At 44.8% G+C, this 16,898-nt stretch overlaps 1 protein-coding gene across 1 annotated transcript in view; it reads right to left on the bottom strand.

The window, feature by feature from the left end:
• Positions 1–16,898, bottom strand: part of LOC135243735 (rhomboid-related protein 1-like) — a 55,927-nt gene that overhangs the window by 23,649 nt on the left and 15,380 nt on the right. Inside the window, exons 3-5 of the mRNA XM_064315735.1 lie at positions 7,410–7,634; positions 4,797–4,945; positions 2,863–2,975 (exon numbers count right to left, since the gene is read on the bottom strand). Of these exons, the coding sequence (XP_064171805.1) occupies positions 2,863–2,975; positions 4,797–4,945; positions 7,410–7,634 (487 nt within the window). The remainder of the gene's footprint in view (positions 1–2,862; positions 2,976–4,796; positions 4,946–7,409; positions 7,635–16,898) is intronic.

Genomic DNA, 16,898 nt, shown 5'->3' with positions numbered 1-16,898 from the left:
TCACCTGCATTGCTTCAGTATTATATCCAGCTGTATAAATAAATATAATGTAAATGCTATGTAAAAAGTTGGGCGAGTCGCTCTGGATAAGAGAGTCTGCTAAATGCCTGTAATGTAATGGAATGAATCCTGGTGGAAATTCCAGCTTGGTTCAAGGCTGGCTTTAAGCTGGTCCAGATGGTTTTCAAACATGGTTTGGAGATGGTCAAGCTGGCAAACAAGATGGTCAAGAGAGCAAACGTGCTGGCAAGGCCATGCCCAGCTGGCGGGCCAGCTTGGTACCGAAAACCGGCCTTCACCAAATTCCAGATGGTACGCAGCTAGAGCAGAAGCCGGTTCCAGCTGGAATCCATCTTAGGCTGGTAGCTGGTATTTCCACGAGGGGAAGAGAGTGCTCTATCTCTCCTCATCATCTCTCTTTCTCTCCTCACACTGGCAGTTCCATTAACGCCGTTAGCCTTGGCTCCGACAGAACAGCAGTTCAAGTGGAGTAAAACTCTCGGAGGACACAGTTATTTGCAGGTGCTGATGTTATGCCGCCCGTTTAACTAGTCCTCTTTAAAGACGGGTTTAACGGTATCAAGAGGTTATTCAGCTTCAAAAGAAAAGTCAAATGATCTCCACAAAAATCACTCATGTATCTAGTGCCAGTGACATTTGTCTTTGCAATAATGTCAGGGTAAAGGATGTAGTTTAATATCACTGTGAGTAGGTTTGTCCTAATCGTGGTCTCAGTGAGTGACACTTCTGTCACATTTCATAATGGCTCCGTAATAATGACAGGGAGGATGATCCACACAAAGAGCACCGATTTAAATAAACCCATTCCCAGAATGCTGTCATACTGAGCTTCTCCAGGCTGCTGCACAGTCCCGATTTCATTCAGCACCTTCCCAAGTTGAATGTCTGCATCTCAGTTTAAACACTGCAGTCCTCAACTTGTGCGCTTCCTATACTCCGTGAGGGCACAAGCTTAAACATATTTAACATATCAAGCATATCATGGCCACTAAGCACATATGGAGCGCTGATCTAGGTTCTGACTTTACCCTTCCTTTAAACAAACAGAGAAACATGCAAAAAGAAATCAGAACAGAACACACTGGGGAAATAAAAAGTTTTTGAAAGATGTACTGTGGGCGGGGGTGCAGTGGGATGCATGGCCACCTCACAGCAAGAAGGCTTGAATCCTGGCCTTCTGTGTGGAGTTTGCATGCTCTCCCTATGTTCCTCCGGGTAATCCGGTTTTCTCCAGTCCAAAGACATGCAGCTAGGCTAATTGGAGACTCTAAATTGCCCCTAGGTATGAGTGTGTGAGTCAGGGGTGTGCCCTGTGATAGATTGGTGACCTGTCCAGGGTGTATTCCTGCCTCTCACCCAATGCACGCTGGGACAGCACCCCCCGCGATCCTGATCAGGATGAGCGGGTATGAACTATAGATCCTTAAACACACAGACTTAACATCTGTTGCTCCATCACTCTCAACGAGCGTTTTATTTATTTATTAATTGCATAGTGTCACAGAATATATAAATCAAAAATAAGTATGAGGATAGCATGTAATGTTAAATCACTTCCATACTGTGTGTAAGTAAGGACGTTTGCTTTCCTTTGGATGGATGATTTGAGCCAGCCAAACAAAACAAAAAACAACTGAAAAAAGTGGCTTATAGAAAATGATTTGTTCGACTTTTGCTTGTAATATTTACAGCAATAAAACTGCCTGAGCATTGGACATGATTGTTGATGGGTAAATGTAATTATTGACAAAATCTCACATCAGAAGTACACAGAAGGAAGACACAAGAAGAAATTGAACTGTGTTCCCTGTAATCTTATTGAATGAAAGCCTCAAAGCCTCAAAGACAAGCCAGCAGATACAAATCAAATATAAGAAAATGGAAACCAAAAGCAAAATAAAATCCCTAACCACAGGGCGTGTTGATATGGAAAGCAGAAGGCTGATTTTGTTGTTAAAAGTTATAGTTCTTGGGATTTTTTGAAGTACCATTTCAGCTTTACAGTGTGTTTTTGTTTGGGCCAGACAGTGCCAGTGAAGCCCATTTTATGTATTTACAGAGACTTCTTATGACCTGCTTGCTTTTCAATGGCTGCTATAGGTTAACTCTCAAGTTGCCATAGGCTCACTTTCCCTAATGAATTCAAACTATTATTAAAGAAAGTTTCTGTCTCCTTTCTGGGACAGATTTGCTGGCCCACCTGCAGTACTCTTATAAGCCATTAATGTCATTATCCCAGCCAATGCAAAATTTGTCAGGTCATCAGGAACTTCAAATCTAAATATCTAAATATTTTTTTTAATCAAAAAATTATCTGAAATTGAAATGTCTAAAAAAACTTGAAAAATGTATCCAAAAGCATGTGATTGGTCACACATATCCTTCATTGAGTAAATGCAGCTGCTACACCCAGTGGATTGAGTAGGGGCCAAGAGGGTTGTATTTGACAGTGAGCCAGACGTGGATTTCACCCAAAAAAAGATCAGTACATTGAGCCCTGGAATGGGCAGTGTTTCACACGCGCACACATTTAAAATGAGTATTTGCTCGTGTGCATTTCATACGCAATGTGGCATGCCTGCTTCCGTTTTGCATGGTTTATACCTCTGAGCCAAGGTAACCTCCAGTTTTTCCGACAGTATTTTTAATTCTATGCACGGTATATCTATGTGTATTTTTGCCCATTCACAAATGGCTTTCATTGCTAACCCACAACCCCCATCGCCTCCCTCCAAACCGCGTGAAGCACAGCAGGACCCCTCGGCCACAGGCCCAGGAGAAGCTCCAGAGGGGTGTGTGTGAGGTTAAGTGTTCCCCAGACGACCCAGGGGCGGGACTCACCTGCCACCACCCCGGCCATGTAGAGCAGGCTGATGCGCAGGATCCCGTGCACCATCTCCAGAGGAACTCCGATCATCAGCTGCAGCAGCGCATTGAAGCCCAGCTGCTCCAGCCTGCGGGCGGAGGAGCACAAACAAACAAATCTCAGGCCAATCAACAACACGCAAGTCATCCAAACCTGCAGGGGGCGCTAAAAACAAACGTCTCAGGCCACTGAACAGCATTCAACTCATTTACACCTGCACAGGAAATATTTGTAGCAGGGACAGCATTAACTGTGCATTTATACATTATTTGGCTCATGTTTGACCTGGTTTTTTTATAAGCATGGCATTAAAGTTCTTCAGTACTACTGAGTTCTGTCTTGCATCTGCCAACAATCTACTGTACGAGTTCCTTCAGTCAGCTTTAAAATGAAAGTGCTCTATGTGTAAATTATGTGTATGTGTTTGAATTAATTACTTAAAACAAAAAGATGGATTGTGTAATGTCATACAATTTGTGCATTTAAACCAGGGAGTGTTTCACAATGCAAGATTGAAGAGTTTGGGCGTGATTAATGATTTGGGCTGTTGACCATGATAAATGTTGCAGAACAACGCTGGCTCTCCAGCTGAAACAGATCTTACGAATAGTCATGTTTGTTTTTGTGGTAACACATCTGGGATCTTATACCTGTAATATAACAGCCTAACTCCAGGTCTTTGTGGCAGACAGTTAAAAATGGAGCCACCCTGACTAAGAAAATCACATCTTGATTCTCATAAAATCGATGCCACTTTGATAGAAACTGCATTGTCACTTGCACTGTGGCTATAGGGTAGAGAGGATTCAAGTAGCATTCAAAGTTAATGCTTTCTAAATGAATGTAAGTGGATATGTGAATTCCTGGGATGGAATAATCCTATAAACGTGTGTATAAATCCATTTAAAAGTAATTTACAGTAGAAACATATCCTCAACAGAGGACTTTCACTGTGACTGCACAGTTTTATAAATATAATTTAACTGTGTTATCCTGAGTCCCTAGATTCCTGTCCACATTTAGATGGAATAGACAAGCAATGGACCTCATTCACGAAACATGTACACGATCACATTTGATCATAAACAGCGTATAAGAACGTTTCCGAGAACATTTCGGCATTCATAATTTTTTTTCTAATCTGTATTTGTTCATGACTGTTTCCTTATTCTAATCTCATGAACAGGATTCCGCATAAAATTAACAAACAGCCAGCATTCATCATCTCATATACCTGGGATATGCAAAAAAACTAAGGTCTGCACATGTGTCATGAATCTCATATTGGTTTTCCTAGGAACATTTTTAAGAACTAAAGTAAGAATAATTTAAGAACATTTTTGTGAATGAGGCCCAATAAGTGTAAATCCCTTCAATTGTAGGAGTAGTTAATAGGACATATATGCTCATTATGATACACAATGATTATTGATTCATATAGTTTATTATACTATTATATAGTTTCACATAAGTCTTCTTCATCCTGCCAGGTAGCCATCATAGTTTTCTCAAACTTCAATTAAGTATTTTGCTGACTTGAGGGCAGCTTTTCTGTTATATTTCAGCAATCAATGATTATCTTGCACAGATTTAAAGATGCAATATGCATGTTTGCTCAAGTGAACAAGTGGCTTCAGTCAGCTGATCATATTAACTTTACTTGTCATGAAACAAGAATGAGACTATTCTTCAAGTAAGCCTGAATTTATTAAACTAGCTAAGGAAATACTCCCTGTACAAATAAGATTATAAGCTTACAAATGCTTATTATAATCTTGCAAACATCATGCAGAGTGAGTCTGAGGGTGTGGCCAAGTTTGAGTGTGTGGCTTTCTCTGAGGGCGTGGCCTTCTCTGTGGGTGTGGTCATCGTTGAGGGCGTGGCCTTCTCTGAGGGCGTGGTCTCTTACCCAACATGCATGAACATGTAGCTGAAGAAGCGCCACACCTGGGCGCGATGGCCAGGGTGATACACTAGGGGGCTCTTCATGAACTCCGGCTGGTAGGTCTGCAGCACCCACTTGTTCAGCATGACGCCATAGCAGAGGAACACGATGATCTGGAGGGAAGAGACGCAGGGTCAAAAACGGGACCGTTACCACAGAACTGTGCGCTGTATGAGGGGTACGACTATACTGCTGTACGAGGGGTACGACTATAGCGCTGTACGAGGGGTACGACTATAGTGCTGTACGAGGGGTACGACTATAGTGCTGTACGAGGGGTACGACTATTGCGCTGTACGAGGGGTACGACTATAGCGCTGTACGACTATTGCGCTGTACGAGGGGTACGACTATAGCGCTGTACGACTATTGCACTGTACGAGGGGTACGACTATTGCGCTGTACGACTATAGCGCTGTCAAAGGGGTACGACTATTGCGCTGTACGACTATAGTGCTGTACGAGGGGTACGACTATAGCGCTGTACGAGGGGTACGACTATAGCGCTGTACGAGGGGTACGACTATAGCGCTGTACGAGGGGTACGACTATAGCGCTGTACGACTATAGTGCTGTAAGAGGGGTATGACTATACTGCTGTACGAGGGGTACGACTATAGCGCTGTACGAGGGGTACGACTATAGTGCTGTACGAGGGGTACGACTATAGTGCTGTACGAGGGGTACGACTATTGCGCTGTACGAGGGGTACGACTATAGCGCTGTACGACTATTGCGCTGTACGAGGGTACGACTATAGCGCTGTACGACTATTGCACTGTACGAGGGGTACGACTATTGCGCTGTACGACTATAGCGCTGTCAAAGGGGTACGACTATTGCGCTGTACGACTATAGTGCTGTACGAGGGGTACGACTATAGCGCTGTACGAGGGGTACGACTATAGCGCTGTACGACTATAGCGCTGTACGAGGGGTACGACTATAGCGCTGTACGAGGGGTACGACTATAGCGCTGTACGACTATAGCGCTGTATGAGGGGTACGACTATAGCGCTGTACGAGGGGTACGACTATAGCGCTGTACGAGGGGTACGACTATTGCGCTGTACGACTATTGCGCTGTACGAGGGGTACGACTATTGCACTGTACGACTATTGCACTGTACGAGGGGTACGACTATAGCGCTGTACGACTATAGCGCTGTACGAGGGGTACGACTATTGCGCTGTACGAGGGGTACGACTATTGCGCTGTACGACTATTGCGCTGTACGAGGGGTACGACTATAGCGCTGTACGAGGGGTACGACTATAGCGCTGTACGAGGGGTACGACTATAGCGCTGTACGAGGGGTACGACTATAGCGCTGTACGAGGGGTACGACTATTGCGCTGTACGAGGAGTACGACTATAGCGCTGTACGAGGGGTACGACTATAGCGCTGTACGACTATAGTGCTGTACGAGGGGTACGACTATAGCGCTGTACGACTATAGCGCTGTACGACTATTGCGCTGTACGAGGAGTACGACTATAGCGCTGTACGAGGGGTACGACTATAGCGCTGTACGAGGGGTACGACTATAGCGCTGTACGAGGGGTACGACTATAGCGCTGTACGAGGGGTACGACTATTGCGCTGTACGAGGAGTACGACTATAGCGCTGTACGAGGGGTACGACTATAGCGCTGTACGAGGGGTACGACTATTGCGCTGTACGAGGGGTACGACTATACTGTGGGCCTGGAGTCAGTCCAAGTTTGTCTTTCGGTTTGACTTACAAATAAATGCGTGCGTCGGTTTTTTTTTCCCTTCACAACGACAGCTCAGCAGTCTCTTTACAAGTTCAGCAATCAGCACCCTTCTCCCGCGTTTCACATAAATTTGAGGAAGACAAGCGCGCGTTTTCCTCTGAGTCAACAACACGGAGGACGAGCGGGTCCCGTCCTTATCACACAACACGGAAGGCGTTTGCGGTATTTTAGCAAAGGGCCACCCCCCACGCGGGTCCACGCCCGTCCGGGTTAGGGTCATCCTCCCTCCCAGACAGCTTTCGTTGGCCAAAGTCGCCGCCATTATCTTCGACTTCACTCAATTTCCCTCCGTAATCGCTCGGGGGGAGCCTCGCCGGAGTCTGGTAATTAGTGGAGCCAGAGGGATTGTTCTGCCAGAGTTATTTTTAATGCAGCGCGAGTGCTCCGGGGTTATTTGTACCGTGCTCCCCTTTTCTGAAACATTGATTTCATATAAGTCTTTCGCCTCAGTGGGTGGGGATCGTTGAGCGTGCACAGAAAGCAGAAGGACTTCTGTCCGGTTGGATTAAGACGCTGACACCCCTCCCCACACGAAAATCAAAGCGAACGACGAAGAGGAACCAATGACCAATAGATTTAAAGCTGCCATGGTTACATAATTGTCAGTTTAAAAAAAAAAAACTGTTCTCATTAGGATTTCTAAAAATAGATGTTTTACTTACAGCCGCTGTTGATTCCCTCGCCTGAATGACGGTGTTGGCGGTAATGAAGAGAGGTTTACCTGAATGACGGTGTTGGCGGTAATGAAGAGAGGTTTACCTGAATGACGGTGTTGGCGGTAATGAAGAGAGGTTTACCTGAATGACCGTAATCACGGCCATGAAGACGGGCGGCGGGCACAGGTGGTTCTGGTGGAAGTACCAGCGGCGGTGGGACTCGCAGGGTAAGATCTCATAGGCCACGTAGCGCACGAAGCGCTTGTACACGCCCAGGCCAGCTTCGTCCAGCAGAATGTCCCTGTGCAGCGAACGCCGCCCACTGGCTATGGCCCGCCGAAAACTGCTGGAGCGCTTACTGCTCATCTGAGGAGAGAGAGCAATAGTCTTATTATTATTATTATTACTGCTATTATTATTATTATTATTACTATTATTATTATTATTATTATTACTACTACTACTACTACTATTTTTATTATTATATTATTATTATCATCATTAATTAGTGTGATTGCCTTTGGCAACCCTAACCCGAACACTAGCTATAACCCCAACCCTAACCCTAGCTGTAACTCAAATCCTAACCCTAGCTGTAACCCTAACCCTAACCCTAGCTTTAACCCTAAACCTAACCCTAATCCTAACAGTAACCCTAACCCTAACTCTAGCTGTAACGCTAACCCTAGCTGTAACCCTAACTCTTAACCCTAGCTGGAACCCTAACCCTAACCCTAGCTTTAACCCTAACCCTAACCCTAACCTAGCTGTAACACTAACCCTAACCCAAGCTATAACATTCACCCTAACCCTAGTTGTAACCCTAACCCTAACCCTAGCTGTAACCCTAACCCTAAACCTAGCTGTAACCCTAACTAACCCTAACCCTAATCCTAGCTGTAACCCTTACCCTTACTCTAGCTGTAACGCTAACACTAACCCTAACCCGAAATCTAGCCATAACTCTAACCCAAAACCTGGCTGTAACCCTAACCTTATCCCAAACCCTAGATGTAACCCTAACCCTATCTGTTACCCTAACCCTAACCCTCGCTGTAACCCTAATCCTAGCTGTAACCCTAACCCTAACTGTAACCCTAAGCTTAACCCTAACCCTACCTGTATCCCTAACCCTAACCCTAGCTTTAACCCTAAGCCTAACCCTAATCCTAACAGTAACCCTAACCCTAACTCTAGCTGTAACCCTAACTCTAACCCTAACCCTAATGGTATCTGTAAACCTAACCTTAACCCTAGCTGTAAACCTAGCCCTATCCTTAGCCATAACCCAAACCCTAACCCTAGCTGTAACCGTAACCCTAGCCTCCTAGAACACCCTAGCAACCGCATACAACACCTTAGCTACCACCTAGCAACACACTAGCAACTGCCTAGATCTCCATATCAACCACCTATGTGTCGCAAATTGCCTTGTTGTCGTGATATTATAGCACATACACAATACTCTGTTTCTGCTCATACTACAGACACTGTTCACTCTGTTCAGCACAAAGTCAACTTTGCATTGGTGGCAACCACACTTCACAATATCTGCAGGAATTGTCTATTATTATTATTATTATTATTATTATTATTATTATTATTATTATTATTATTATTATTATTATTATTATAGTACTAGTACATTACTGTAGTATTAGTAGTAGAATAATATTGTTGTAGTGATTGTAGTGCAAATAGTAGTAGTAATAATAGTAGTACATTACTGCAGTATTTGTAGTAGTATATTATTGTTGTAGTGCTAGTACCAGAAGTACAAGTAGTAGAAGTTCATTACTGTAGTAGTATATTATTGTTGTAGTGGTAGTAGTAGTAGTGCCACTGTCGTGCCATGAATAGCACAGCAAGAAGCTACTGAGTTTGAATCCCAACTAAGGGCCTTTCTGCGTGGACTTTGCATGTTCTCTTCATGTCCACATGGGTACTGGGTATTCTGGTTGCCAAAGACATGCAGTAAGCAAATTGGACACTAAAAATTGGACACTAAGAAGATATGAATGTGTGAGTGAATGGTTTGTGGGCTCTGCGATGGATTGGCAAATTGGCCAGGATGTATTCTGTGCATTCTGTGATTGGCTCCAGCCCCCCTCTGACCCTAACCAAATAAGCAGCTTATGCATAGATAGTAGTAATATTATTCAATGCCAATAAAGCATTTTCTTAATTTTTTATTTGAGGGGGTGGCCCGAGTTTTGTTTTTGGCTTGGCCAGAGAGTAATAAAAACAGAAATGAAAAGGAAAAAAAAGCAGTCAAGGGATAATGGCCATTTTATGGGTGTTTATTTTATTTGAATTGAAAGTGAGCCACTATTTATTGGTCATTTGTGTGCACAACCTCTTAAAAAGGCTTTGTTTTGGGGGTTTGAGAAGTAGAAAGGTGTTATAAAACATGTGGATAGCACTGTTTTTAAAGACGTAGTCACTGCTAAAGGAGAATGCTTGTTATTAAGTACTGTTTATTATTAATTATAATCACTAAAAGATTCTCAGCACCACAGATTCAGAATTACATAACACGCAGGTGTGTCTTTGTAATGAAAAAGATTTTTTAAATATCACTGATATTGTACACTTCTCGCCAGAAATCTCAGTTCTGTGTGGCAAGTCCTACGCAGCACTAATGGCTTTTTCCACTAAAGCTGTCCTACCTTTCGAATGAGATCTGTTTTCTCTCTTATTCCTTATCTATTTTAATTACAAGAACCACGGAAACCCCGTTCGAATGAATCTACATGCCTCTGCCAATCTCCACTGGGGAAAATAAAAGCAGTGTTCTATCGTCCGTGTTTTATTTTGCCCCGAAAGAAATACATCAGCTCCTCATACCGAGCTAATTTTCTAAGAAGAAAACGAAACAAAACAAAAAGCAAACACAATAAAGCTATTATATTGACAAAATGTCCTATAGAGGAAATTGCACTCTCTGTCTTGAACATGGCTGAATGAATATCTGGAGAGTAAGATCTGCATTTTAATGCCCCACTGCACCAAACAGCATGGACAGGAATGAGGGTGTAATTACTGCAGAGTCGTGTGAGTAGGGGGGTGGGGGGGGGGCTGCAGAATGCAGAGAGAGATCAATACAGCTCTTGGTGCTCCTGTGTTTCATCGAATTATAAGAGCATTAGGATTAAATACGTTTCAGCACGTTTGTCTTATATTCGCCAACCGTCACGTTTCAATTTCATCGCTTGCAGAGTATCAATATTTCCTACAAAATTTTATAGCTTTTTATGATTTCAGCCCAGTTAGAGTAAATCATTCGAGCAGAGGAACACCCCTTGAGAAACAAGTGACCCGCTTTGACCTTATCCTAAATACCCCTGGCTGTTCGCCAACAAGTCTTCCTCAATCCTCACTTGCTGAACTGAACCCTGGACTTTTTATGGTGTCATGATAAAATGGCTGTTACTGGCAGTCTCTGGGATGGATGTAATAACACTGGACCACACTGCCAAATACAGGCCCAGTTTAAATGTACCCACAATGTACTTTGTCTTCAGTTTGTGTAGCTGAAAAATGCACTGAGCATTTCCCAGAATCCCCTGGGGTATCACAGCTCCATTCTCTTTCCAAACCTGCTCCACTGACTCTTCCCAAGGGGCAATTCATGAGGTTAGTCAAGTTGTTTTTGCCAAATTTGACAACAGGGAAGTATCAGGTACTAGACGGTTGATCAAAATCTCAGGTGGAGAAATACAATCTTGCACGATGCCAGCTATTTTCTGGCTCGGGTTCAGGCTAAGGATCTGGGCTGGAACACCATTTCCCAGGCGGGAAAATACAGCTGCAGCCTTGAGCACGAAGTTTGGCATTAGTTACATCAGCAAACGCGTAGCTGTACAACCGTGAGCTATATGCACTGTAAACTACACAGCATAATAGCATCTGCTAAGCTAATAAATTATGCATTGTAATCTTTCCGTCCTCAGAGGCTTGCAGTTTTCCCACAGGGCCCGATCTTGCAGATTTACTGGGTGCGCTTTGGCCTCGATGCTAAAAAACTGCTACTTTTATTAACAATGTTGCTGGTGTTGAATTTAAGCTGTGAGGTGTTGATATTGCCTCAACCACGCCAATCCCACCAAGCCTGGGGTGAATTTCTGGAGAGGAGCTGAGGTGACGTGTGCTACCTGCTCTCCCTCCAAGAAGTTAGCAGAGGGTGAAGCATGCTGAAAATGATTCTCATCAGCAAGCGTGTTCTGATGTTCTATAAACTGCATTCCCAGCCAGTGCATTTGTCACTTCAGAACCAAACTCCACCTGGCGCATCGACACTGACTCTCAGAACCAATCTTCACCTGGTGCATCAACACTGCTTCTCAGAATCAATCTCCTCCTGGTTCATCAATTTTGATTCTAAGAAACAATCTCCATCTGGTGCATCAACTTTGATTCTCAGAACCAATCTTCACCTGGTGCATCAACACTGCTTCTCAGAATCAATCTCCTCCTGGTTCATCAATTTTGATTCTAAGAAACAATCTCCATCTGGTGCATCAACTTTGATTCCCAGAACCAATCTCCACCTGGTGCAGAGTCCCTGTCTTTCCTGTACAATATTTTTCACTCACCAGTCGCTCATATTGATTCAGATCTCCCCTTTCAGGCCCACAGTAATAAATATCACAAAAGTAGCCTTTTTTCACCTGAGGAACATATCAACATTAAGGAAGATATTGTCCCTGCAGGATGATGAAAAAATGGTTCATGCCTTTGTAACCTCCAGGTTGGATTACCGCTGTGCTTTATTTTCTGGCTGCACTGCAATTCAGCCTTGAGACATCCGAATTATGCAGAATGAGGCTGCTAGGGTACACACAAGAAATGTGAGCGTGTAAGTCTGGCGCGCTCATCTCTTCAGTGGTTGCCTGTTAAGCGTAGGGTTGACAATAAGCTTCTAGTCCTGACGTATAAAGCTTTAAATGGTTTGGCTTCAGAATATCATAGAGAGCAACTTATCCTTGAGTCTCCTTCAAGACTGCTTCACTCGAAAGGTGCTGGCTATTTGAAAATTCCAAGTATATCTAAAATGACAACGGCAGGTAAAGACCTCTCTTACAGAGCTCCTGCCTTTAAGAATAATCTCCCTTTGTATGTTCGGGCTTCAGTTCTCTGTCTTGAAGTGGAGGCTCAAAACGTACCACTTTAGTCGATCGTTTCCTTTAGGATGTCGTGGGAACGGCAAATCAGGTTTCGCGGAGCTACTATCTGAGCTGAGCTGACTGCGCTGGTGCCTGTCGCCAGCTTGTGAATGCTCATATTTGCTGTTCTGTGCCTTGTTTGGGGCGCTGTCAGTCCAGGATCACTCCCACGGCTGTGTACACCCATTACATAGCACCCTGAGGCTTTTTCATATTACGCACGCTTAGGTCTATACATATGCAACAGCTAATCTCATAATTATATGCTGCCCAACCTTCTCTTTTTCTATTTTCTTCCCTGGGGCCATTCCCCCTCCCTGAATTCACCGACCTCTCCAGCTCTCTCCTGATTGAAGCCCACGCCATGACATAACCTGGAGGCCTGGATGGCCCCTCTGAACTGCATATTAATATACACTTCTTCACTTGGACTGTCTGTTTCACCAGCTGGTTTAATACCTAGCACTGTAAGATGCCCAACCTTTTCTGATTTCTGATAGATCTCTCATTACATTCTGGTACCACTCATTCTGTCTTTAGTATTAAACCGGGCTGGCCACTGGAGGAGGGGTTCCCCTCTTTAGCTGGGTTCCTCCCAAGATTTCTTCCCACTGGGTGGATTTTCTTGCACCGTTTGAGTGCTTTTCTTCCAACTGTAGAGTGTTTTTCTTACCTCAGTTTTGGGGGTTTAGAAATTTTCCTTTCTGTTTCCTCTGTAAAGTGTCCTTGCAACAGTGTCTCTGTAAAAAGCTCTAAACAAATAAAATTTAGTTGTACTGAATCAATGTGGCGTTTTTTGCCAAAATTTCTAAGCAGACTGCTTACTCACAGCATTTCAAAAAGCAGTCTTTCTAGTCCTGGTGTGCATAGTCTAGTATAATATAGCTTTCATTGGCTACAGTATGATAACAACATGTTGGTAGAGGACGAAAGGAAGCAGCCTCAAATTAACCTGCAGCTGCCGACTTTTGATGCGTTTTTAGCCACTGCGCTACCTGTCAGGACACCTGCCGAGTCCAGCCCGACACAGCGCTGTCACACGACGCCGCCTGGCTATTGTCTGCTTCTCCTGACGATTTTGGCGCGGCGTCTCTCCTCCTCGACGCTTGCGGCGGCTCGCGGCTCGAGCCGTGTTTATTAACAGAGAGTGCGGAGAGACGCGCGGAGGAGCACGTCGGCGGGCGAGTTCGGCGCCGCGCCGAACAATGGCGGCTCCGAGCCTGCCGAGCGGCGATAACCCGGGCTCCGGCTCGCGGCGCCGCCCGCGAGGCGGTGATGAGGCTCGCGGGCGCCGCGGCGACCGGCTGCTGAGGACCTGCATATTTTAGCATGAGAATTACGTCCGGGGAGGGCAATTACTCATGCGTTAGGAGGAGGAGGAGAGAAAAGCCGAATGCAGCTCCTGGCTCCGGAGAGCAGACGTATGCCACACACACAAAAAAAGGCCAAGGTAATAAAGATACTGTTATTAGTTGTGATTGGAAGGTGGATCTATTCCGCATAATTATCTGTGTCTTGCGTAAGAGACAAGGCTGGATGCGACGGGAAGAAAATATTTTAAAAGGCTTGACAACACAAGTGGCTTACTGGAGTCTTACTTATAATGCTTATGACAACAGACGTGGCATTCAAACCGACTCAGCACTCGCTGAGTCTGAGGTGGACTATAAAACAACACCGCCGTCTCCCAAAGAGAGGGAGATTCGCTATTGCCCAGTGACAACAAAGCCAATTTAAAAAAGCCAACAAGGAACTGTCAGCCCGCGTGATATTTCCAGGAGAAATGCCCAGCTGAGGAAATGTGCGTCAAACGATAGTGCAGGCCCACAGCTGGAGGAGACAAAAGGAATTACCCGCAGAACCAACAGCTCTGAGAAAACGTGGCCAAAATGACAGGGCAGTTTGTAATGGGATGGTTCTCTCTCCCTGCCAACCAGCTGTGTGTGCCTTCGTGCCATTTACCAGTAATGGATCCGGGAAACTTTGCGCTGACCGTCCTGGCTCGTTTGTGCGCTGGCAACCAACCAAAAAACCGAGCAACTGCACAAATACGCTCAGGTTCAAATGGAGGCCATCTTCTCCGGTCCCTTATTCACGTAAAGAGGAAGCCTATGGCTGGAACTTTTGTGGGCAGTGTGCCCTGTGTGTGTGTGTTGGGGGCTGTGGGGGGGTGGGGGTGGGGGGGCAGGCTGGCTTTAGGCCATAGAACCAGCCACTAGCATAAACACTGTATGTCCAAGCCAGTCCATGTCCTAGAAAGTCTCAGGGTCTCCTGGTTTTTGTTGTTACTCAACACTTACTTGATCAATTAAAGCAGCTAATTACCCAGTTAACTCACCTCACTTGGCTTCTTGGGTCTTTGTTTGGAACACAGCATGTTCCTCTTTTTATAGCATAGGCCCATTCATTTTTACTAAGTATCACCAAAATCCTAGGACCGGCTGTGGTTGGCCTTCTCATGACTGACAGCTCAGGGATCCAATGAGAAGAGGAACATAATATAGATCCCGCCTGCACTGGGGAGCCCAAATCCACAGCTAGAAGAAAGGCAAACCCTAGATCCCCGCACAGGCACATCAGCACTTAAGACTACACCCTTGCTGAGCAGTCTGACCAGTGCCGTGTGATCCATTAGAAGCACAGGGCCTTTTAATTAATTTACTCCCTCCTTTAATAGGAAGGGAAAAACACGGCCATATGGTTAGATTAGTGTAGATGGCATAGCCTTCTCAGCCAATAGGGAAATGTGTTGGAATCCTTCCTAGTGTTTTCTAAGTGTAGCCGCAGGGTTTGTGTCGGCTATATTAGCAGCTGTTCTGTGTAAAACAGTCACACATAAGCCTTCTCTTCCCTTCATTTGGGCCTGCAGTGCAACACCCAGGCAGGAGAGTGAGCAGCCTGGAGGAAGAAGAAGCTTCAGTAAACACTGCTTCACACTGCTTCACACTGCTTCACACTGCGTCACACTGCTTCACACTGCTTCACACTGCTTCACCTGCTCGTCACCGTGCTGGATAAAACACGGGCTTCTACATTTATCCTCCTTTAATGGGGAACAGTCACATTGGCTTACATGTGTAAGGGCATCACATTCTCACCTAGGAAATGTGGCTTCACAGTGCTTCTAAGCGTCACATTTGTGTCACTATGATTACAGCTGTCTGTTACAGTCACACTGCTTCTCTTCCTTCATTGCCTGTAAACACTGGCAGTGACAGCTGACGAGAAAGCTTCAAACACTGCTTCACATGCGTCACACTGCTTCACACTGCTTCACACTGCATCACACTGCATCACATTGCTTCACACTGCTTCACACTGCTTCACACTGCGTCACATTGCTTCACACTGCTTCACACTGCATCACATTGCTTCACATTGCTTCACACTGCTTCACATTGCTTCACACTGCTTCACACTGCTTCACATTGCTTCACACTGTGTCACACTGCTTCACACTGCTTCACATTGCTTCACACTGCTTCACACTGTGTCACACTGCTTCACACTGCTTCACACTGCTTCACACTGCTTCACACTGCTTCACACTGCGTCACATTGCTTCACACTGCTTCACACTGCTTCACACTGCATCACTGTGGGAGGGACACCACACATCTCCCAGCATGAACATCCTCCATGGAATAGGCCAGTCTCCCAAAACTACAGTAATGAACCATTACTGCTTCATTAGCCATGTATAGTACTTCCTGTTGGAAGCCTCACAAATAGAAGTTTAAAACATCACCACAGGTAGGCCATTAATAGAGGAATAATCATTCAGAGATTCTGTTTATAACAAGGCAATTCATTAGCAAGTTCTTAAAAGACATCTGCTGAATAAACATTGTAAAAAAAGAATTGGATTTTTACTTCTCATGTTGCCAATAGATTTGTTTTTAAATCTTGTTAAAACAGTCAGGATTTTGATGATGCATTACTACCTTCATAATAAATATTATTTAAGGAACAACTGCAGGCTATTATCCAGTACTGAGGGTGAAGAACTGGGGATCCGGTCCAGGACAGAATGTGCCTGTCACACAGATAAATTATCCTTTATTTCATTAATATTATAATAACGCATAATCACAAGCCTCGTCCAACCCCTGTGGTGCAGTGCAATATTGATTTTATCTGCGCAAACTGCCACCGTGACAACGTCGGGAGCCCTGCCCCTGGAAGGAGGTCAGCGGCTGTCTTGCATGTCCCCCCCCCCCATCCCCCCCCCCGCCCCCCCAACAGTGAAGACGCTGGCCTGGATTCAATAATCAGGTCCTGAATCTCAACCTAGAATTAAATGTAAGCATATTTCTTTCTTTGCACATTGGTTGGCAAGTTGATGAACAAAATCTGTTTCTAAAGGAAGAAAAATTGTATTGATCATGGGCCAGATCTGAGGACAAAGGTTCATAGCACCCAGACCTTTCCTGTCCACAGCTGACTGGGCAGAATGGAGCTCCTG

The sequence above is a fragment of the Anguilla rostrata genome, chromosome 17, assembly GCF_018555375.3.
Source record: "Anguilla rostrata isolate EN2019 chromosome 17, ASM1855537v3, whole genome shotgun sequence".
Taxonomy (NCBI): domain Eukaryota; kingdom Metazoa; phylum Chordata; class Actinopteri; order Anguilliformes; family Anguillidae; genus Anguilla; species Anguilla rostrata.
The sequence above is the reverse complement of the archived record's forward strand: the minus strand, read 5'-3'. Positions and strand labels throughout refer to the sequence as shown.